The sequence below is a fragment of the Triturus cristatus genome, chromosome 3_2 (genome assembly GCF_964204655.1).
Source record: "Triturus cristatus chromosome 3_2, aTriCri1.1, whole genome shotgun sequence".
Taxonomy (NCBI): domain Eukaryota; kingdom Metazoa; phylum Chordata; class Amphibia; order Caudata; family Salamandridae; genus Triturus; species Triturus cristatus.
The window spans coordinates 176,941,809-176,967,032 of record NC_140584.1 but is presented as its reverse complement, the minus strand read 5'-3'; the positions used below and the strand labels follow the sequence as shown (position 1 = coordinate 176,967,032).

At 45.1% G+C, this 25,224-nt stretch overlaps 1 protein-coding gene across 1 annotated transcript in view; it reads right to left on the bottom strand.

Moving 5' to 3' along the window:
* DPP10 (dipeptidyl peptidase like 10) overlaps nt 1–25,224 on the bottom strand; it is a 1,675,128-nt gene that overhangs the window by 200,724 nt on the left and 1,449,180 nt on the right. The window contains exon 17 of the mRNA XM_085647459.1: nt 19,321–19,368. Coding sequence (XP_085503585.1) covers nt 19,321–19,368 — 48 coding nt within the window. The remainder of the gene's footprint in view (nt 1–19,320; nt 19,369–25,224) is intronic.

The following is a 25,224-nucleotide window of genomic DNA, read 5'->3' as shown; positions in this document are numbered from 1 at the left end:
CAATTTAATTAAGAAATCGGTGGTATCCTTCAGATAAGATTTTACTTCTGACATAAAAGGTTTCAGGAAAAAGTCCACGAATTTTGAAATGGGTTCTGTTAGTGACTCGCACCCGGAGACAATTGGTCTCCCGGGTGGATGGTGTTGATCTTTGTGTACTTTCGGGAGTACATAAAAGACCGGAGTGCGAGGATAGATGTTTTTTAAGTACTCAAATTCTTTTTTTCCTAAAAAGCCTTGGTCAAACCCTTGTTGTAGTATGTGAAAGAGTTTATTCTGTAATTCACATGTGGGATCTTTTGTTATCCTTCTGTAGCAGAGTTGGTTCAAAAGTTGTCTATTAACTTCGGTGATGTATCGTTCGGTTGCCCAAACCACGATTGATCCCCCCTTATCAGCTTGTTTTATTATTATTGAAGGGTCAGTTTTTAGGTCGAGTAATGCTTCTTTTTGAGCTTTGGTAATATTCGGTTTGACATATTTCCTTTTTTTGTTTTTCAACTTCAGCTATTGCTGAAAGGATCACTTTTTCGAAAATTATGACCTCTTTGGGAACTTTTGACGCCGGAGGACAGAACTTTGATTTCTTCTTTAATCCAGTTGTCTCAGTGCCACCTTGTATGGGGTTTTCAAGAAAGAAGGTTTTAAGCCGAATTTTGCGGCAGAATTCGATGAACTCTGTTTTGAGTTGTACAAAATTGGTCCCTTTAGTTGGAACAAAGGATAGTCCCATTTCTAAGATGCTAAGTTCTGCATCTGTTAAGACTTTTTCTGATAGATTAAAGATTGGTGAAACAGTTAGTTTTTGTAATTCTGTCGTCTTGTTGACATTTCCCATGGTTGGTTTGTGTATCTGGACCTTCCTCGAGGTTTCCGTTGGCCTCTCCCTAAAAAAGGCGGTTGTTGTTGATAGTTTTGTTGTAAATTGCCTCTTCTGTTGAAGTCTGAACGGTTATTCGAGTTATCCACGTCACTGCCACTTGATGATGATGTTGTGTCCGAAAAAGTGATAAAATTATTTCTCGATCTACCCTGGTATTCTGGCAGGAATTTGCGCGACTCAGGTCGTGAATAGAAGTCAATCTGCAAATAAGGATAGACTTTATCCAGAGAAAAATTCCTTTTATCCTTTTCGAATTTATTGCTCTTTTGATTTACCGAATAGTCTTTAAACTCTAGAATTTCTTTATCGACTTTATCTAGAAGGGATTTGGCATCCGAAATAAGTTGGTTTGTTTTAATTTCGCTTTCCAAAGTTGCGATTTCTTCTAGTTGATGTTTAGACAATCTTTGAGCCGTTTCTACTGTGAGAACCATGAGGTCCCTACTGCATTTTGTTTCAATTAGACTGTATCCTTTTTTATATATCGGATCGTCTGTAAAAATCACAGGGACGTTGCGAATCTGCAGCCCTCCTGGGATGGTTCCAGCTCTCAAGTGCTCGATTAGAAAATGGCCATGTAAGTCAGTCCTTATTTGTTTTTTCTTGAGCCTTATGAGTCTGTCAGATTCATTGTTGATTTTAGCTGTAGAACTTAATGCGGCTGACGCAAACAATGGTGGGTCGCTTAGTAATTTCAATATATGTTCTTCACTATATGCCAGGGTGTCATGTTCTGACATATTTTAGAAGCTTTTAGACAAATAAGACAACAATACAAATATACAATTAACAAAAAAGGAAACGTGACTCCTTAGTACGTGCGAGGAAGACCTACACATCCGGTCCCCACAAGTTAGTGGACATACCTCAAGGAGGACAACTTCCCTCACAAAGAACAAACAAACCTCGCGGGTGTGCACCCGCTAGACTACCTAGAAAACCAAAGGGGGTTCTGGCTCGAATGGCAGCAAGGCCAAACCAATTATAATGAAAGAACAGAATACAAGCCAATGCTGCGTGTAAATTTACCTACAATTCCCGTGACCTGAATGAAACAAGAACACTGACAACCGATTATTACGTTTGCTTTAAAGAACAACTATTTTTGCTTCAGAGAGGACTTTTATTTCCAAATCAAAGGCGTGGCGATGGGCTGTCCATTCGCCCCCGAGCTAGCGGTCCTCTATATGTCCAAATACGAAGACAAATTTGTCCATAGTAACAACCCATTCGCCGATTGCATCAGTAACTGGGTCCGATACATCGACGATGTTTTCATGGTATGGTCAGGTGATGAGCAAAAGCTACAATCCTTTGTCAATTGGCTTAACAACAGGACTCCGGATATAAAATTCAGTATGAATTGTTCCAAAATCAAAATGCCTTTCCTGGACGTTGAGGTTTACCCTACGAATGGATGTTTAATGACGACGTTATACAAGAAAGAAACTGACCGCAATCGAGCGCTACATTACTCCAGCAACCATCCACGTAGCCTACGAGAGAACTTGCCCTATGGGCAATTCCTGCGCATTCGCAGGAATTGCTCATTCAAAGACGAATATTTTTTACATGCAGAGAAGCTTAAGGAGAACCTTCTGGCCAGAGGTTACCCGAAAAAACTTTTGAAAAGAGCTATCAAAAGAGCATGGTGGACACCAAGAGAAACATTACTGGAAAGACGTGAAAAATCGCAAACAGAGAGAATGGTTTGCGTCTCGACATTCAATCCAACATCTAATTGGTTTAAGAAAACTATTAATCAAAATTGGCATCTGATCAAAAACCTGGACAACACATTCAATGAGAGACCGCTATTTGCATTCAGGAAAGATAAAAACATAGCCAACCACGTAGTGCGAGCCGCTCTACCTAAGACCAAAAGCACTGATTTAAGAAATTTGCTGTGCCTACCGCCCATAAAAGGACATCACAGATGCGGTACCTGTATTTGCTGCGACTCAACCATTGAAGGAAATCTATTTACCCACAATGGAATCCATTGGAAACATGAGAGTTTCTCCAATTGTAAATCCAAGTTCGTAGTCTACGGCATCAGCTGCCCATGCAACAAACTTTATATTGGCAAGACCAATCAGGAGATAAGGTTCCGAATCCAGCAACACAAGTCTCGGATTCGCAAAAATGTTCTAAATGCACCCTTAGTGAATCATTGGGTGACGCAAAAACATACGGAAATGGATTTCAAATGGTCAGTGATATCAAAAGTTGAACAAGACCAGAGAGGTGGAGACTTGGACACCAAACTACTACAGAGAGAAGCCATGCTCATTATCAAATTTAACACGTCGGTAGACGGATTGAATGAACTCTCCGAGATATACAACTTATGAGTGGCATCCAGGCAGCCACTGAGCTAAATCTCGTTCTTATACCACAGATGAGACACATTCAAAAGCATATGTGTAGTTGATCCTCCACTTAGCGGACTCTTCATATTAACTACTTGATAGGATTCAGTCCAACCAGCGTTTCCCACCTCGCTTTCCGCCCCTATCAGAATACACTCCAGTCATATGTGCAGCGAATGCATATTGACAACAAGTCAGCACACGTTGACGTGGGCACTTGACACAGTCCGACTAACGCTCTCCTCCAAATTCATGCGCTAACTTTGGCGCCGCGGCAATCTGAAAATCCATCTCCAACTACCGATTCTCCCAACATCGTTGGTCTGACTACGACTCCCAGAAGCCTTCGTGATCCCGCCCTTTTGCACATGGGTAAAAATGCCCCAATAGGAGTACAGCTACCTAACGGGTGATTTACTCCCAGAGATACAGAGACTCGGACAACGCCGGCTCTCCAGGTAACAATACCAAATAGACCGTACTAACTCCGTAGGACTTTTCCTGGTATCAGTCACTTGATGCAGCCTCCCATTCTCTTGCAGAGAACTTAATCGTTACCGAACCTCAAAACGGCCGGCGAATCTCACGCCGTGCAAGTCCTAGCTCGGGACATCAGCTGACCGAGTAGCATCACTTTCCTCCATTGACTCCCACCCCGGAGGTAAGCGCTCTAAGACCTTTTTTCAAAATATTTCGGATCTTATCTTTGTAGGCGATAGGACGCGCCTTGAATCCTTGTTGCTCTTGCTTTTAGATATCGTTTTGAATCAATCAACGCCTGAAAAAAAGCCCGTGGTTGCTTCTGATTTTAGACAGAACCACCTTCAGTTAACCAGACACAACTCCACACACCCGTAAGCCTCTTTATTAATAACTAGACTACGTGGTTGTATTGTCTCTATGTTGTATGGGTGTGTCTATTACTAACCAGGTGGTGATCTAGTGTTGATTTCACAGAAATAGGTAACCAAGTTGGCTCTCCTTCCTTTTCTCTTTAGAGTTGTGACTGAGTTCTCCGTTCCTTAGACTAAGGTAAGACTCCCCTGTTGACCATGCGGTTGTGCACTTACAAAGTGGGTCAGCTTAGTAAAATCTTTCTTTTCTGCTTTGTTTGCAGTCCTATGTCGGTCCTGATGAGAATCCCTGCCAACTAAGGGATTCGAAACGCGTAGACCTTGTCTTTTCTACGGTCAATCTTGTAAAAAAACAGCATTAAGCCCCATCATTATGTACAATAGTGGTTTGATGACCTATGTGTAAAGATTATCAAATTGTAGATTTCTGTCGTATGTTATATGTTAGTGTGGATGCATGAGTAGTATGAACGGTATGAATGCTGGCCCTATGGGCGAATGAGCACAGTGGTGTCTAAATGTTTTCAGTATTGTCATCTTCAAGTTAAGTTCTGTATATGTGGTGTAATGAATATGTACTGTATCAGTTTTAAATGTTTTTGAACGTGAACTAAAAACAATTTTCATAGGATTAAATCCAACGAAATAATCGGTTGTCAGTGTTCTTGTTTCATTCAGGTCACGGGAATTGTAGGTAAATTTACACGCAGCATTGGCTTGTATTCTGTTCTTTCATTATAATTGGTTTGGCCTTGCTGCCATTCGAGCCAGAACCCCCTTTGGTTTTCTATGCATTCCTTCACAGCATGGGAGCCGGACTCCGCTGTAATCCCTCTTCCTGTGGTTTTCTGCCTGTCTTCTCACGCTGATGGGCACAGCTGATGCCTGCATTCTTTCACAGTGTGGGAGCCTGACTCCTCTGTTAATTCCTTATCCTGTGGTTTTACAGCCTGCCTCCTCACGCTGACGGGCACAGCAGTTCTCCTTTCACTGCGTGAGAGCCTTTTTCCACTGGTGCTGTCTGCTACCTCACGCCAAGGGGCACAGTGTCAGTGTTAGTCACAACGTGGGAGTATCACTCCGTTGTGAGGTGCCTTCGTAATTGGGTGCTGTTTAGTACTTTCGCTGATGACCACAGCTTTTCATTTTATATGGTCACAGTGTAGGAACCTGACTCATTGGGGTGTTACTGTCCTGAGTTTTTGCTGCCTGCCTTTTCACGCTGACAGGCACAGCTTCCATCTAGCGAACCTTCACCAGACTTCCATTTTTCTTAAACATTATGGTTGGTTTCGCTGTTCTCATTCTAAGTACCTCCCTAGAATTGCTTAACAGTTGTGTACCTTCTTACTTTCCTCATTGTCCATTTGTGTACAAATATGGCAACAGCTAATATGTCACAACCTCCACCTTTCCTAAACGAGATGGGGTAACCTTTATTGCCATGAAAGCAATGGTTTGGGGTATTCGAGTCCTAGCTTATTGCTATTGGTGGGGAAAAATGTTCACCAATACTCAAACTTCATACCTTACCGCACAACTTAGGTATTGTGGGCCGTAAGGAATATGATAATATCTCTGCCTCCGTAGAAGAGGGAAGTGATAGCGATGATGATGGTAATGTTTACCTAGTAGCAGTTAATAAACTTGAAAAACATTTTGGGAAGAAAATGTGGTATTAGAAAGGCATAAATTATTTTCAAGGACACAAGGTAAAAGTGAAAAAGTCAAAACATTCATTGATGCTTTAAGGGGTCTAGCAAATAGGTGCAAGTTTGAGTCTTTGCAAGAGTCCCTCATCAGGGATCAGTTGGTTAAATGCACCAACAACCCTAAGATTCAGGAGAGACTTCTGGTAGCCAATCCTGATCTGAAAGAAGCCATTGACATAGCTGTCGGGATTGAGCACACGACTGACTGCATTGTTGCCATGAAAGGAGAGGGGGACAAATCGACTGAGGTCAATGCCATAAGCAAACACGAGGTGGGCAAAGATACTAAGAGTAAGACTTCCAATATGTCCCCTTCCAGTACCAAACTCAAGTGTTACAGGTGTGGGAGCCCGAGCCATCTAGTGAACAATCCTGTGTGCCATGCCCGTTCTGTCACGTGCTATAAATGCGGTAAAAGGGGTCAATTGAACAGGGTTTGCAGGGAACAGCGTTCCAAATCAGTGTTGTCAGTTCAGCAAGTATACTCTACTGACACCAAGTTAGTCTTTCAAGTTAAAGATACTGATGACTCTGCTAAATTTCCTTCTTGCAATATCAACTTGGACAATAAACCTGTAACGGTCTTTGAAGATTCCTGTTCCCCATTCACCTTAGTGGATGCCAAGGTATTCTCCCAACTTTTCCCTCCTGGCAAGAAGACATACTTCCCCCTGACATACAACCGGGGGGTTACAATGGGGATCCCATACCCTTATTGGGCATGACCACCATGGAGATAGGCTTTAAGGGCAGGAATACTTTGGGCAAGATTTACATCACGAATAAAGAAGATCCCTTACCTTACTCACACTTTGCCTTCTTTGTAACATGTTTCTTGCTGATACAGAAGCTTAATTTACTCGCTATATATACATCAGACCTAAAGTCATCATAATACTTTGGAGTGGGTTGAAATGATCTAAGAAACTCTGCCTGTGTTTCAGTCTTCTGCAAGCACCATGATCAAATAAACCCCTAGTTGACCGTTGTGGCCTCTAGTGAGGATGAGCATGCAGTGCTGCTATCACTCACATAGAGGCATGGGGTAATCTGTGGGAGTGAAAGTATAATGTATTGTGTGATAAAACTATGGCCTTCTACTCTCAAACTACATTGGTAAGGGCATGGATACACCTTATTTATGAAGATAGCTGCAGATCATGTTTCATTTGATTGGGTGTAGTTTCCCAGGTACACTCACATCTGCCTACCTGCTTGAACAATCTCAGCAGTAGTAATTCCTAATATGGAGGTTATCATGAGTTGTATGTAGTGGAGCAATAGATACCGTGTATTTTAATTGAAATATCTGGTAGTAGGAAATAATACTCAGGAAGTCTCAGACTCCCTGCCTCTATGTGTCTCTGGGTGCGTCTGTGTGTTCTTTGTGCTTTCTCCCAGGCCATTTGATGTTTACATTACAGCCTATTTTATTTTCTTTAGGGTTGCTGCAGGCAGCTGCAGGGGAAGCAAATGTAAAACAAAGCGGATCGACAGGAAAATGTGCATTGTAATGACTGTGATTCTTCCTACCCAGAAAAAAGCCTTGGCCAAGCCAAACTTTGTAGCTCTTTGCAGACTGTGTGTAGAATGGTTGAAGCATGTATTTGTGGATTGGGTACCTAAATATGGAAATGAGGTGGAAGCTCTGGTATAAGGAAGTTGTCCTTAAGAGGCAGTTGCTGGTCCGGTGGAACTGTTATGTTGGGAGTTTTGGACGTGTGTAGATGTGGAATTAGTCCAGAAACTTCCACAAAATATATAATTGCTGTTATCAGCTTGAGGAGGGAGTACCCAGATTTTGGAGAGACACTAGAAAACAAATGGTTTACATAATAAGTACATGTATTTAATTTAAATCCTGTTATAGCAGCATTCATCTTTACCCTCTCTGTCTCTGTTTGTATCCGAATCCATGTACAAAGCAAAGTTAAGAAGGGATAGGGGACAGCCCACCCTGTACAACCCTGCATGGTGTTCCAGCTGGAAGGAATACCAATATTCTACTCTTTACCTTTGGCTTGTTATAATCACAGAGAACCCATCTGCAGAACTCGGGACCTGATCTGAATCTGCTACAGCTCTCTTCCAGGTCAGTAAACTTAGTCAAACACCTTCTTAGCATGAATTGCTAACAGCAAGGCATTTATACCTGATGTTTCACCTTATTAATGATGAGCAAAAGGTTTTTCACTGCAATTCCAGTCAGGTATGAAGCCTGATTGATCAGGGCGATTGTCCCAGGCATTAAAGTAATTCCCCTTTGGGCCAGAATTCCAGTAAACAATTTAGCATCCACATTGATGAGGGAAATTGATCTATAAGACTCAGACAGGCATGTATCTTTCCTTGGTTTGGGGAATCACAGTAATCAATGTCTCGAGCATGAAAGCTTTTTTCCAACCTACGTAGGATTTTTCTTTTGTCTGGAAGAAGGTGAATGCTGATTTATCTGTGTCTAGTATTCTGTGCTGTGTCCTTACTATGGTGAGCTTGCACCAGTCTCTTCTTTTGTGGATCGTTTTTAGTTCCTTTAACTTTGCCCCACATCCATCATCCCTTCTCTCCTCCATATTTATTCTAGTTGCCAGTTTCATCAGTTCTACCCCGATGACCACCTTAAATGCCTTTTAAAGGGTGCAAATATTTGCATTATCTTACTATTTTTTGACTAGGCAATGCATAAGTGCCCCCTACAATTCTTTCTTATTGTGTTAGTTTTTGGGTGATTGGGCCTCTTAGTATCCATTGGGTTGCTGTTTTTTCAAAGTAAGGGAGTTGCAGTTCTACTGTGATGGATTTGTTGTCTGAAACAGCCTTAACATTAATTTCAGTCCAAGTTACAACTAGATATTTTAAGATGGCCGGCATTATGAATGGATGGAACCTGTTTTCTGCCTATGAATCCCTTGTTGGTCACTTCTATTTCTTCCATGGAGAAGTATTAATAAGCTGGTGACTTGAATAGAAGATTTTCTCCATAATCTTGAACATGACTGAACTTGTATCACATCCCCTCATCATTTTTATAAATGAACTGTACCTACAATTCCACTCCAGCTTGAGATAACTTGAAGAAAGAATTAAATTAGGCAAAGTCCCGAGTCAAGTAGTAGTTCCGCTTACATCCACCCTATGAGTCCCTGGTATAGCCTTGGGGGGGGGTGAGGGGTTGTGCTGTTGCTAAGGGCCACTTCACTGACCAAGAAACCTTTTGCCTCAATTAGAGATTTATTTTAATGAAGGTGGCCATTTGGCAGGAATATAAGGTGGAAGGGTCGACCAGATTAGAAGCGGATGCTTTCTTATTTAGGAACTCTGTCACAGAGTAGAATTCTCACCATTTTTGTTGGGTGAAGAGTGAAGGGCTTGGAACGGGTTCACTCAATGCCACTTTTAGTTCGTGCAGCCCCAATATTTTCCTCTTTTGGTTTCAAGTTATGCATATAGTTCTGACTAAACCCCACTCTCTGGGTTCTGTTTAAATGAATGTCGTGTTCCCTGAATTCAAAAAGTTGTGTAAAAAGAAGTGCCTAACAAAACTTTCTATGTCATCTCTATCTGCCTCTAATAGTACCCCTTGGGTCCAGATTTGGAGTCTTCTGGAGAAATTTCCCAGTTCATGAGTTTGACCTTTCAGTAAAGTGTTTTCATCACCAATGGCTAAACATTCAATTCTATCACCTTTGCATACGCATCTCTAATGATAAGACCATACTGAAGCCCCTCCGTGTACTGAGGGGTGCTTTGGCCAGCATTCTGCTACTGGGGAACTCCTCACTCCCTGTCAGCCAAACACACTTACTCAAGCTCAGAGACGGGAAGGCTTCTCTGGTCACTCCTAAATCCTTGCACCATTTCAGATGAGCACCATTCTAGAGCTCTTGGTGATATGAGTCACAAACCGCTGTCCGTGGTCTTTCAAGGCTCTTCTGCCCCGCTGCCAAATTGTGGGACACGGATGCTAAAGGTTAGGCCCTCCTAAACTCTGGGGGAGGCTGTGGAGAGGCAGAGCCTTATTGGGTCCCAAGTAGAAGAGACACAGATGCTTCTGGCTCTGTCACCATCATGATTTAATTCCTCCATTATTTGTATTAAGGTAACATGTGTATTTGTAAAGCGCACGTTTACCTATAGGTATCTTGGGCCTGAATAACAGATGTTTATTGTTACCCAATTCAATAGTACTCATTTTATCGACCTCATATGGATAAAAGGCTGAGTGTACCCACCAGTATTTGAACCTGTGACTATGAAGTCAAACACAGGCTCCAGCAGTGAACGCATTAGCCCACTGAGCCACCAGATCCAGCGAATAAAAAGGCTCCCTTTTCCACTTTTACAGAATTTTACAGATAACTACACATAAAATAATCTATTTCCAGTTTTTATTTATTTTTAAACGTATAGACATGGACATTCTTTTTACAATGGTTCTAAAAGCTGGCAAGTACAAGGTCAATAACTGTCAGGACTGACAGGTAAGGAAGTTAAAAAGGAGACGTTTGCTAATGAGGTTTAAACAGCTGTAAATGTGCAAAAGGTTGATACAAGACTGGGCATATTTATTTTAAGACGTGTAATGATATTTCAACTACGTAAATTCATAATATTGAAACCTGTCAAGTATGAGTGTACATTTATTGGTTAAATAAATGTGAAAATATACTAGTTTTGACTTCATTTGATCTCAGAACTCAATACTCATATGGATAAAAGGAGATACAATCAATATTAAATATATAAGGATTAATACAGACTAACATGTCAAGTATAATAAGTACCATAAAACCTAAAGGTCGATTTATTTGTCTGAACACCCTTTGGCTGTCTTTTGATATGATATTGTGTAGGAGGGCTCTCTGGATATTGGACCCGAAAAAAGTATCCTTAAACTCTAATTTATTTCCCTTTGAAATTCAATATAGAAAGTAGATGTGGAAAAAGAAAAATATGAAGTACATATTTAGTGCATAAACTTAAAGGTTAATAAAATGCCCTTGGCTATTTACATGTACTCCATTGTCAAAGTCAATAAAAGAGGGTCTTTACACAAAAATGAGAAGTTAAGCGAGTCCATTCACACATCAGCCACTCTGGGCTGTGAGGAACTACTTTATTCCATAAAACAAAGAAGGAATATGAGCCTGCAACCATGCTTATAAAAATGAAGGAAGGGCTTGATGGAAGAGAGTAGGAAGCTGTGGCTGCATCGTATAGAGGCCGTCATCGCAAGTGGCCCGGAGTAGTATAACTGACAGAATACTACTATGGGCATTCTGAGTAACTTGATGTTTCCACCCCTAAAGTGAAGTGGTCAGCAAAAACTTCATGCAGTAAACCTAGATATGTGTTCTTCAGACCTGGTAATTCTGGGCCCATCCATACAAGACTCAAATTCACTAAATGACATTCAGCGCACCGGGAAACCTGAGAAAGGTTGTGGAAGTATAAGAGCTTTGGGAAGAACACAAGAATACAGCCAGGTTCCTACCCCCTCTCCCCCCCCCACAACCACTGCTGCAGCCCATAGGTGCAGCTGTCCATGATCTCTCCGGCCTGCTCTATAAGGACCCATATCCTCTGTTACAAAATCCCTGAGCATTGGCAGAGCCTGTACTGACTGATGGATTAACTCCCACCCTCTGCCCCCCCCCCAAATGAAGGAAAGCCAGTTATACACAGAGGCCTTGGCACAAAGTGCCCATATGCGCAGACAGAGCAGGATGAGGGCACAGGCAAATCTCCCCTCAGCGTGGACCTATCCGCCCCATCCTCCCCATCCCTTGGCTGCTGCACCCACTACAAAGCCTCTTTGCAGCCCCTCTACCCTTTTACCACACTTCAAGCTGGTGATACATGGTTGCAGATTTGACTCTAGTATTTGCCCCAGATGGAAGAAGAACATGCAGGTTTGGACTTAGTTTTCTTGGGCCTGAATGATAGCACCCGTTCTTGGAGGAATAACTCATGACAGCTCATGACAGCTAGATTTAGATGCCAAATATAATTGGATATCCCAAACTCTTTATATCCCCCCACCAATTCAGTGCATGGCCTAATGAGATTCTGAATAGGAATAACTCTCCATGAGGGGCACACAGACCTTTCAACTTATAAACAGGAAATTGCGCTCATGAAGAAGTTAAATATTGGCCGAAAATAGTAGCATCCCTACAGTTAGACCCAGCCTGGTGCTTTCACAGAGCACCTTAAATTATTGCTTGAGTAATTTTCTCAAGAGACTCCAGTGCAAAGGACAAGATTGCCAGCTGCACCATCAGTTTAAGTAATCACTGCTTACACAAATGTTCTGTGCGGATTAATGAAACAAGGCTTTCCTAATAAGTTTACAGCTCACAGAACTAGTGAAACAGGTGGCCCATGAATTTATGAGATTGTAATGATCATAATTTGCTTTGGTTAATTTGGACTATGAATCAGAGGAGCTCGCGTGCATCTCAGCTGAGGCAGACCTTACAGCAGTCCTGCCTGATGCAATGAAGTCTTCATTTTTGCCACGGTCCCTGACATAGTAATGTGTTATGCTGCTCTGTAAAGCCTCCACAACAGGTCATTATTGGTCCAAATATAAACATGGCCTAGAAAGGGCAATAGATACAATGTCTGCCTTTGTCAGTGATGGCGTCATTGCTTGACTGGCTAATGAACGAGAGGGAGTATAAGACCATTAGACCATTCATGTTTAAAATGCACTGAAGGCCTAACCTCCACTTGGCTTTGTTCAATGTGGCTTTGACAAGGACATGACAAAATTAATGGTTGTATGCAGTGGCCTTAACAAAGTGGTTGATAATGTTGTTTAAAGGGACTTAACTGTTAGAGCAAACATTCCTCAAGTGCAAATCATTAACTGTCAAAATAGGAGCAAACAAGTTAGTATCATACCATCATGCTAAATCTTCAGATTAGGGCAGCAACTCCTCAGCTCAGGCACACCCATGATGAGTCTGTCCAAGTATGAATGTCCCGAAGGTAAGCAAACTTCTAACTGCAATTCATGACAATATGCAGTCATGAAAAAGTGCAGGGATTATTACGTCAACATTTTCCTTGCTAGGGTCCTACACTAACTGAAATATAATACCGCAACTCTAACAGAGGAACCCTCAAACACTACCAATCAATCAATCAATCAGTGACACTTATAAAGCGCGCTACATACCCGTAGGGTCTCAAGGCGCTGGGGGGGGGGGGTGCCGCTACTGCTCGAATAGCCAGGTCTTCAGCTTCTTCCTGAAGGAGAGGTGGTCTTGGGTCAGGCGCAGGTCGGTCGGGAGGGAGTTCCAGGTCTTGGCGGCCAGGTAGGAGAAGGACCTTCCTCCTGTAGTCGCTCTTCGGATGCGGGGGACGGCGGCGAGGGCGTGGTTGGCTGATCGGAGGTGGCGTGTGGGAGCGTAGAAGTTGACTCGGCTGTTGAGGTAGCTCGGGCCTTGGTCGTGTAGGGCTTTGTGTGCGTGGGTGAGGAGGCGGAAGGTGATTCTCTTGTTGACGGGGAGCCAGTGAAGGTCTCTCAGATGTCCGGAGATGTGGCTGGATCGTGGGATGTCGAGGATGAGTCTGGCTGAGGCGTTCTGGATCCGCTGGAGTCTCTTCTGGAGCTTGGCGGTGGTACCGGCGTAGAGGGCGTTACCGTAGTCCAGTCGGCTGGTGACGAGGGCCTGGGTGACGGTCTTCCTGGTCTCTGTGGGGATCCACCAGAAGATCTTCCGTAGTATGCGTAGGATGTTGAAGCACGCCGAGGAGACGTTGTTGACCTGCCTGGTCATGGAGAGGGAGGAGTCCAGGATGAAGCCCAGGTTACGTGCATGGTCTGTCGGTTTGGGTGCGGTGCCCAGGGCGGGAGGCCACCAGGAGTCGTCCCAGGCGGAGGGTGAGGAGCCCAGGATGAGGACCTCCGTCTTGTCCGAGTTCAGTTTCAGGCGGCTGGTCGTCATCCACTCGGCTACCTCTTTCATCCCTTCGTGCAGGTTGGCTCTGGCGGCGGCGGGGTCGTTGGTCAGGGAGAGGATCAGCTGGGTGTCGTCGGCGTAGGAGATTATGCTGAGGTTGTGTTTGCGTACGATGGCCGCGAGGGGGCTCATGTAGACGTTGAAGAGGGTGGGGCTCAGAGATGATCCTTGGGGGACGCCGCAGATGACTTCGGAGGCCTCTGACTTGTACGGTGGTAGGCGGACTCTCTGTGTTCTTCCGTCGAGGAAGGAGATGATCCATTCCAGCGCCTTGTCCTTGATTCCGATGTTGCTGAGGCGCCGTACTAGGGTGCGGTGGCAGACCGTGTCGAAAGCCGCGTAGAGGTCTAGGAGGATGAGGGCCGCTGTTTCTCCATTGTCCATCAGGGCTCGGATGTCATCGGTGGCGGCGATGAGGGCGGTCTCGGTGCTGTGTTTGGCTCGGAAGCCGGACTGTGAGGGGTCGAGGGATCCGTTCGTCTCGAGGAAGGCTGCCATCTGCTTGTTGACTGTCTTCTCGATGACTTTGGCTGGAAACGGGAGAAGCGAGATGGGGCGGTAGTTCTTGAGGTCGGTGGGGTCCGCTGTTGGTTTCTTGAGTAGAGCGCTGAGTTCGGCGTGTTTCCAGCTCTCGGGGAAGGTGGCGGTGTCGAAGGATGTGTTGATGATGTCTCGCAGGTGGGGTGCGATGACAGCGTCGGCCTTGTTGAAGACGTGGTGAGGGCAGGGGTCGGTCGGTGATCCGGAGTGGATGGAGTTCATCGTGCGGATGGTGTCTTCGGTGCTGATCGGGGTCCAGGCGTGGAGGGTGGTGGTGGGTGGGGGTGGTTGGACGGTCATGGTGTGCGTTGGTTGGTTGTTGAAGCTACTGTGTATGTCCGTGATCTTGTTGTGGAAGTATGAGGCGAGGGAGTTGCAGAGGTCTTGCGATGGGGTGATGTCGTTGTTTCCTGCGCTGGGGTTGGAAAGCTCTTTCACGATGTTGAAGAGTTCCTTGCCGTTGTGTGCGTTGTTGTCCAACCGGTCCTTGAATGCTGTTTTCTTGGCGGCGCGGATCAGCTGGTGGTGTTTCCGGGTAGCAAGTTTGTAGGAGGTTCTGTTGTCCGGTGTCGGTTCCCTTTTCCAGACTTTCTCGAGGGCTCGGCAGTTCTTCTTGGAGCTCTTGAGTTCGTCGGTGAACCATGGGGCCTTCTTGCTGCCGGGTCTGCTAGGCGGGGTCCTCAGCGGGGCGAGTTCGTCCGCGCAGTTGCTGATCCACTTCGTGAGGTTGTTGGCGGCCTGGCTGGGGTTCGCTGAGCTGGCAGGAGGGTGCTGGCTCAGGGAGGTGGCGAGCTGGTCTGCTGTGATCTTGTTCCAGCTTCTGCGTGCGGCCTGTTGCTGGTGATGGTGAGTCGTCGTTCTCTTAAAGGTGAAGTGGACGCAGCTGTGGTCCGTCCATTGAAGCTCTGTGGCGTGGCTGAAGTCGATGTCTGTGCTGGATGAGAAGACGGCGTCGAGTGTGTGTCCGGCGAGGTGGGTGGGGGTGGACACCAGTTGCTTGAGTCCCAGGTTGGCGAGGTTGTCGAGCAGGGTGCTGGTGTTGTGGTCGTTGTTGTTCTCCAGATGGAAGTTGAGGTCTCCCAGGAGGATGTAGTCAGCGGAGGGGAGGGCATGCGGGCTGACGAAGTCGGCGATGTCCTCGCTGAATTGCGTGCGTGGTCCAGGGGGTCGGTAGATCAGGGTGCCTCTGAGGGTGGTGTTCGGGTTGGTGTGGATCTGGAAGTGCAGGTGTTCGGCGCTGGTCAGGGTGTTGTCGATGCTGGTCGTGAGACGGATGGCGTTCCTGTGGATGATGGCGATGCCTCCTCCCATCTGGTTGGCGTTTCGGTCCCTCCGGACGATCTTGTAGCCCTCTGGGATAGCGATGGCGATGTCGGGAGCTGAAGAGGCGTTCATCCAGGTCTCCGTGAGGAAGGCAACGTCAGGGGCTGTGGCGTCTAGGAGGTTCCAGAGTTCGATGGTGTGTCTGTGGACGGAGCGGGTGTTGAGCAGGATGCACTTGAGGTGGGTGCTGCTGGTGTTCGACTTGGCGGGTGCTGGTGCGGGGCTGGTCTGGATGCAGGAGAACTTGCAGGCGTGGCAGCTGAAAGGTCCGTGGGTGTGTCGTGGTGTGGCTTGGTGGCAATCTTGGAGTCGGCCGGTGTTGAGAGCGATGAGGGTGGCGGCGGAGTACGTCAGGCGGGTAGGTCGGGGTCTTCGTGGGCCAGGGGTCCTGGCGCTGGACGCGATCCGGTCGCGGACGGGCGCAGACGGGCTTACCTTTGGCGCACCTTCGGCGCTTAATCGGCGCACCCGCTGCGCGTGGCCGCTGCGCGTTCGCACGGTCGCCATTTAAGGCGAAGTGCGCGGGTGGGCGGAGCAGCTGGGAGGCGGGAGCGGGGAGGGTTACAGAAGGCAAAAGGGGCGGGGACAAGCGGCGGTGGCGGGAGCGGGGAGGGTTACAGAAGGCAAAAGGGGCGGGGACAAGCGGCGGTGGCGGGAGCGGGGAGGGTTACAGAAGGCAAAAAGGGGCGGGGACAAGCGGCGGTGGCGGGAAGGGAGGGCGGGGGCGCCGAGGTAGGCGGACAGCAAGGAAGGAAGCAAACACGGGGAAAAATGAAATAGCAGCAGAACAGGCACAAATAACGATAAACAAGGGAAAAAAATAGAGAGTTAGACCAAGCAGGCACAAAGTCACGTTAAACAAGGGCAAAAACAACTGCAGCGGCGGCAGCCGGCAGACGAGGCAGAGGGCAGCGAGGCAGAGGGCAGGCAAGGGGCACACGCAGCAGCTGGTGGCCGTGCGGCGCGGGGGTGTCCCACAAGTGGGTCACACTCACCTGCGTCGCACGGTCGCCATTTAAGGCCAAGTGCGCGGGTGGGCGGAGCAGCTGGGAGGCGGGAGCGGGGAGGGTTACAGAAGGCAAAAGGGGCGGGGACAAGCGGCGGTGGCGGGAGCGGGGAGGGTTACAGAAGGCAAAAAGGGGCGGGGACAAGCGGCGGTGGCGGGAAGGGAGGGCGGGGGCGCCGAGGTAGGCGGACAGCAAGGAAGGAAGCAAACACGGGGAAAAATGAAATAGCAGCAGAACAGGCACAAATAACGATAAACAAGGGAAAAAAATAGAGAGTTAGACCAAGCAGGCACAAAGTCACGTTAAACAAGGGCAAAAACAACTGCAGCGGCGGCAGCCGGCAGACGAGGCAGAGGGCAGCGAGGCAGAGGGCAGGCAAGGGGCACACGCAGCAGCTGGTGGCCGTGCGGCGCGGGGGTGTCCCACAAGTGGGTCACACTCACCTGCGTCGCACGGTCGCCATTTAAGGCCAAGTGCGCGGGTGGGCGGAGCAGCTGGGAGGCGGGAGCGGGGAGGGTTACAGAAGGCAAAAGGGGCGGGGACAAGCGGCGGTGGCGGGAGCGGGGAGGGTTACAGAAGGCAAAAAGGGGCGGGGACAAGCGGCGGTGGCGGGAAGGGAGGGCGGGGGCACCTGAACTGCTATCCCTCTAATAATCTCACCCCTCTATTTCTATTGGGGTTCATGTGCACACTGAAAACGCACCCTCTGTCACAATGCAAGTCCTAATAGGACCATAATCATATAAAACAAAAGCACAGGTGCACCTCACGTTAATTGCAAAATACACAGATAGAATTTGTATAGTCTAGTTCTAGTACAAAATTTCTTTTTATTCCAAATTTCTTTTTCTTAAAACGTGGTCATATACATGAAAGTTTCCACATTGATACAGCCGACGCGTTTCCTCCTACTGGAGGACTTCTCAGGGCATGAAGTAGCTTTAGGTGGAATGGTCACCATCGGTTCAAGAGAAAACGGAAATTCCAACAGAGTTGCCAAGGGAACTACCTATCTTATGTTCCCCCTGTAAATCACAGTTATACCGATAACTTAAGAACAGAAATGTAAGATGCCATTTTCCAGACATATTTTAGACGATGAGAAGCTATTAATGGCAACAGATTACAAGTCGAAGAGTCAATTTCACAAAAGTCAAATGCCAATAATTGCATTTTGGAAACCATCGCTAAAAAAGAAGGACGGGACAATCACAACTTTTTACTACAACGAGAAAATCATTGGATTCATTTTCTAAACTCAATGAAACCGCTGGTAATGAATGATCGTACAGAATTTGCTTGTTACCTGTAATTGTATTAATAGTTTAAGGCTTCATGAACCTATAACCCAGATTTATCAATATGTCAACCTTTATTTACAGTTTCATTATTGATGTTCTTGTTCCTACGTGTGACACTACCCACTTTTATCTTTGTGGTTTTCAAAATATTTTTTTCCTCCTGTTACACTTATTTATTACGCCACACCTATTAGCTTCATATACTTTTCATTTATAAACATTGATTTTACATGGATCACGCATCGTTCAATCTCACGTTAGTCTGTTTTTACACTATCACCTACGCTATCATAGTCTTTCTTTGATTTTCTATATTCCCATTTACGTCACGTGGTTACCCGATATTAACTTCCGCATCCAAGTAACCGACCACAAACCTCCCGCGTACCATTAGTTTTACACGGGGATACATCTTATACTCGGTAAGTGCAATACTAACTTTTAGACTCACGCTGAATTTGTTTTAACCTCTCACTCGATTTAACTCGTTTATATAACCTATTAGCATTCTTGGCATAGTGAACATCATGCACTTGTTGATAACCACGCTAAACTTTCCAAACCGTCTACTCTCTTACTCAATATAGCGTTTCGGGTATATTAAACACCATGTAATCGACGGTAATAACATCACGTCTTAAAATTCACGTTTAAAATTTACACTGCGTCGCTCATACCGTCTTCACCAAAACTTTATCATCATTCCAATCACCAATAGATTTTACACTATTTTACACCCGTAGTCTAATATTTTTCATTTTGGGAACATTTAATCACAGCTTTCTCTTATGTCACTGCGTTGTTCTACTATGTTCATCACGATCCTTTTTTCACACCACAATGCATGGGTGAGTACAAATCCTCATACATCGTATTCATTATAACTCTATCATTTTTAGATTTCCCCTGCTGAAGGCACAAGTGCCGAAATGCATTGGGAACATACGATAAATCAGTCATTCACATCTATATGACATTTGTAATGGATTACAAATGGCAATCCTCATCATCGATAAAGAATTTGAATGTTCAATAAAGTTTTTTTGAAAATCAAAAACCTATAACGATTTCATCTACAACATCGGAAACCTCTTCTGAGGACTATAGTCAGTGCCTGGGGGACACACCCCAAGGTTTGGGGGTGCACCTTGTAGTTTATAGCCACACTCACTTTCGGAGAGTGATACCCCGGAGCACGACACAACTACAAAAAACATTGACAAAATTTCAGGGAGGGCGCGCACTATCCCTTTTTTCTACTTTGCCAAAATATCTAATGCGGTCTGCTAGTTTAATGCATTTTCACAGGAAGCCTATACTTATCAACAAGCCATGCTAAAACTGCCAACACTTACTTTCCGGGCTGCTTATGCTGTGCACAGTAACAGCTGGAACATCGGGCCCTGGAAGAAAAAGACGACTTAGTTAGAGTAGATCAATCACTTCAAGCCATTAACATTTTGCTCATCTTGTATTCACAATAAAATATTTTAATTGCCTCCCCTTGTTCCATTGCAAACGTAAGTATATCATGTTTCGTATACGTAAAAATGGCTTTCAATACCTGCTTACAAACCCGCCCAAAATACAGTGGCATACGGTAAAATCACTCTTAAATGAAATCTTTTCTCCATCTGTTTGTGACATTTACAGGTATCTTGGATCAAGAGAACTGTTTTTAATGAGTTTTTCCAAGATTTCTATCTTTTTCCCTAAGTGTTAACAACTCTCGAGGTATTTTTAAACTGGAGTGTGTATTTGTTTTATTTTATTTTTATAATGAAGTTTTTTTTATGAATCAAAATTAACAATTTTTGTAGATCACAATTAGAAATGTTGCTACCGAAGCAATGCGATTGATATTACTCAGATGGAGGACAAGGTTCACCTACAAGAACTGTAATCTACAGGAGGGGAAGAATCAGACGTCATTGATTCCTATTGTTAAAAGTCGTCAGATATGCCATGGGTTTAACCTCAATTTATGTTGTCCCTACAAAAAAATACAGTATGCAGTATTATGGACTGGCCTAATGATTTAGATCAATTGTGTGTGTGCAGGACTGGAAGTCCACAGACTCCCCAAGTAAAAGATCTAGTGAAGTGATTGGATTTCAGTATCATCTTCCTTCTTTTGGTAGCAGGCCTAGAGAGTCCTCAGGAGATGTCTGCACCTTTGTTTTACACCTTATCACTGAGAACTGACAGCAGGCTCCACAGAACCCCTTTAAGTGGCAACTAAGAGATTCACAGCATGGTTGTAACTTTATATCTGCCTCTGTGTTATCTGGAAATTGTGGCTATAGCATTATAGTCCAATACCAGGCGCTATATTGGACGTTAATGGCCCTTTTATCCACAGGTTCCACTTAATGATTGGTGTTGCAGGAGGCAGAAGTGTTATAAGACTACTAGGGAGTTTTTAAATACTGAAAGAAGAATGATAGAAAATAAAGAGAGCAATAGACAAAAACAAATTGGAATGTTTCTGCAGAAGGTCTACATCAGCAAATAATTGCCCTCTGAACCTCTTCTGTCTGCAATGACAGCTCATTGCTGTAATCTACATTGGAAAAGGAGTAACCTTTTTTTTAGCAATATCAAAGATGCAGGGTGTTTATGGCATTGGCTTTTCAATGAAAATGTAACTGCAGGAACTATCTCTCGAAGTGACAGACAAAGGCACAACAAAATATGGGGCATATTATCAAGCCAGGCGATAAAATTATCGCCGCTTTAGCAGCAGAAAACTGCCGCTAAAACGGTGATAATGGGCTTGATAATATGATCTATGGAATTCCAATTGAAGCCCATGTTAGATGTGAAGGACGTCTAACATGGGCTTCATTAGGAATTCCATAGAGCATATTATCAAGCCCATTATCGCCGTTTTAGCGGCAGTTTTCTGTCGCTAAAGCGGCGATAATTTTATCGCCTGGCTTGATAATATGCCACTAAATTTCTGACATGTCTGCCCTGCCTACCCTCGATCAATGCCCTGTCCCTTCCACATACTCTATCTAGTTGTGTCACAAGGAAATGAGCAATATACCAAGACTGGACGATGAGATAAGTACAAAGTAGCCTAAAGAGAGACATATTATGAAGTTGGTCGGAGTTGCCTCCGACTGACACCGTCTTGGTGTCGTAACTGACTGACCATAGGCCGGCAGTTCTGAACACTGTATTACGATGCGACCCCACATGGTGCACTTGCAGACTCCCATTTCTCTAAGAGAGCTTTTGCGGTGGGGGGATATCTCCCACAACACAAGCTCCCATAGAGAAATGGGAGTTAGTGTAAATCCCTGCACCGTGTGACAGGCACCTTACGGTGTAATGAAGAGGTCGGAGTTTAAACCTTGGATGTCGGTCGGAAAGCCTCTTACTGTTCTGACCTGAGGTCGGAGGCTTTCCAACCAACATCCAAATTATGCCCATAATACTGAGGAGTTACCAGGAGCAGCAAAGAATGTGGCAGGATTAAGAATAGCATGATGGAAAATGTGGTGAGAACAATGAAAAGCTGCTGAAAGGTCAGCAGAACCACTGACATGGAGACAGCAAGGAATTCCACCATTTTATAGATCTTCGAGGACCATGTGAGTGCATGCTGTTGGACAAAGCAGGGCCAGCAAGATTCATGCTTTAAGTGGGAAGAAAAATGTGGACCTACGAAGTTCAACTAACAATCTTTCACAGGAGGCATGATCTTTGTGATTAAGTGACAAAATGGAAAATAAAACCCTGGGCTTGGCAATTCATAAATGCAGAGCTATTCAATAAAGAATACACGAAGTCAGCAGCAACAATGTATTTTTTAAACGTTTTTTGTAAAACCTCTATCCTGTGACAAAAGCACTTGAGAAAGTAAATTTAAAACAAATTATTGCAATGCAACCTTTAAACATGTACGGTCATTCTGAAATAATCTTTAGAATTCTATTTTGTAATTTACCTAAACTCAAAAAGATCATCTTCATATTTTGGGGCTTTAATGCAACAGCTTTCATCAGCTGACTGTCTCAAAGGACCAGTGCATTTGTGGCCATGGAAAATACCCTGGGGCTCATTTATGAGCCCCTGCGTCACTTTTGCGCCACCGGTGCGTCACTTTTTGTGACGCACCAGTGGCGTAAAACATGCGCCATGATGCGCTATATTTACAAAGTGACGCATCTACCTAGATGCGTCACTTTGCAAACCCCTGCGCTACATTATACCTGCGTCAGGTATAATGTATGCAGGGTGGGCGTTCCCACGTAAGTAAGCATCGTAGAAGTGACGCAGTGAAATCTACGAGATTTCACTGCGCCACTTCTAGGGTGCAAATGCATCAATATCTTACGCCTGCCTCACAGCAGGAGTAAGACTGACGCAGGCCCTATCACATGGGGCTTGCCCCATGTGAAAGGACACATTGCTGGAGTTGCGTCACTTTTGTGACACACTCCAGCAATGCGTCACTTTTACGCCTACAGATACGTCAGAAATACTGACGTACCTGTGACTCCTTGCGACATGATGCGTCATACTGTAAATATAACGCATCACTGGAGTCGCAGGGAGGGCGCAGTGAAAAGTGACGCATCACTGTTTTCACGAAGTGATGCGTCACTTTTCATAAATGAGGCCCCCTGTTTTTACAAGGCCAGAAAATACCTAGCTCTGACAGGGCACAGACACATATCCTGCACTCACAGGGTCAAAGCACACAAGTGTGCTCTCAGGGCCCCGATACATATCTTCACTCTAAGCGACTCAAACACGTATACTGAATTCAAATGGCACAAACATGACTTGCACTTATATTGTCCAGGAATGCACTCAACACCTACAGGGCAGTGGTGCATAAATTGCGCAATCCTGCATAACAAAAACAAAGCATGTGACAGCAGAGTGGAAGAGTGCACAGAACTTTCACCAGAGGGAGTGTCATGATCAGATTGCACCTTTGCTACAAGCACCTCCCTCCCGACACAGGGGTGTACAAAGCAGTCTGCGCCCAACCATATTGTTTGGAATTCCTGCATTACCTGAAGTTTCTATGAGAAATCTCTCCTCCTGCACCATACAGGTTCAGCTGACTTGTACACTCTGGGGCTTATTTACAAGCCCCTTGCGTCGCTGGTGCATCACTTTTTCCCATATTAAAATGATATAAGCCCCTCTGCATGGATCACCTTATCCAACTGCCCCGCTGACAGTAACAGCATTGTGTCTAATGGGCAGAGGCAGCCAGGGTGTCAAGGAATGATGCCCATGACAGTAAAAGTCAGAGTGTAAATAAAGGAGTGGTAGGATATTAGAAAAAGTGACAGCAGCAAGGCTAGCAGATAACGCCAGCAGTTAAGAAAATAACGGGGCATATTATCAAGCCAGGCGATAAAATCATCGCCGCTTTAGCGGCAGAAAACTGCCGCTAAAGCGGCAATAATGGGCTTGATAATATGCTCTATGGAATTCCAATTGAAGCTCAGGTTAGATGTCCTTCACATCTAACATGGGCTTCAATTGGAATTCCATAGAGCATATTATCAAGCCCATTATCGCCGCTTTAGCGGCAGTTTTCTGCCGTGGGCGATAATTTTATCGCCTGGCTTGATAATATGCCCCCTAGGGTGGGAACCAATAGGTCTCTGTGACAGGAATAAGACGGCATAACATGGGATATGACATAACCAGAGTCTGCCTGAGAAGGCTCGAGCTGCTGTTTTGGTGCCTGTTTCTTGCTGGGCACAGACTTTGCCATGTGTTCATTGCATTGTGACAACCACCGGTGAGATACTGCTCTCAATTCTTTGTCATAGGAGATACAATTAGTTTTCTTCAGCAGGTGAAGGACAAAGATAGAGGACTTGGAAATAACCGTTCAATGTTTTTGGTTTTTACGTTGCTGGGTTGCAGCCCAATCCAATTTTAAAGATTTTTGGAACCTGTAGTGAGCTATATTTCAGGCCATCTTTCAACTTATTACCCATTTTGAGATAAATTATGTCCCCGTGATACCAATCAACACTGAATTGCATGTTAAACGTGAATAAACTGGGATACTCAGAAGCAGCCGTGAGCTCAGGCAGCCAGAGAAAGCGGAGGAGAAAGCCCATAGAGGAGTAAAAGTGGCAGAGAGGGAGTAAAGTAGAAAAAGGTCAGGTCACATAAGTGAAGATTCATGAAACAGAAGATAGATGAGGCAGAGAAAGGGAAGTAGGGGTGGTAGAGAGAAGCGACAAAGACAGAGAAGTTGGTAAATAAAGAAGCGATATTGAGAAAAAGGCAGGAAATTAGTGGTTGGTGAGTCAGGAAGAGAATAGAGATAAAAAGATAGTGAAGTGGAGAAGTGACAGAGAAAAGTGAGTTAGACAATAGCAAGGGGAAGTTAGAGGGAGACACATGCAGACAGAGAGCGGTGAAGGGATTTAGAAAATGGGAAAAGGGTCAAGTTGGATAGGGGAAGAGATGACAGAGCAAGAGATAGGGGAGGAGAGAAAGAAAGTCAGGAAGGTAGAGAGGTAGTCACTGGTAGAGGGAGACAGAGACACTCAGGGGTAGAAGCAGGCAGAGAGAGAGAGACTGAGACAGAGGCTGAGAGACAGCTATATATCACTTTATCAAAGTCAAATCGGTAGGCAGGGGACATGGGCGATTGTTCACTCTGAGATGCCTTCAAACAGGTCCTGTTCATCCCTTGCGGGTCCAAGTCCACTCCTACTACTTACTGATGTAGAGATGAACTACGACCGTGCCAGGAGCTAGAAGAGGGCATCATGTTATGGAGCAGGGTGGCGAATGGACAGAAAGGATGGGTTTAAGAATCCACCTGGCTCTACAAGCTGCAACGTGGCCACGAGGTGTTAATCCAAAACTAATGTCTACAAATGGTATGGTATCCTCTTATCTACAGAGGAAACGAGCAGGAACTATTCGTATAACATCAGCAAATCCTTCAAAGTTTCCTAATTTTTTTTTCTCTCTACCGTTCCTAAACACGTGCCAAACTTATCTACACAAAGGCAGGTTGGGCCTTAGCTAGCCCTTCTCCATGCCATGTTTATGCATCGTGAGGATGAGCTCTGGTTTCCATTATGAATGCCCAAAGAGTCATAGCTGTAATAACGAAGTCTCTCAATTGGGGTGAAGGGCTACATGATTTGCATTTTTTAATTGTCTAAGTGTGATGTTCCCTTCCCTCATTAGATAAATTGCCCGCCTGCTTCGTGCTCAAAGCCGAGTTCACAATTCATTTGGAGAATTATGCA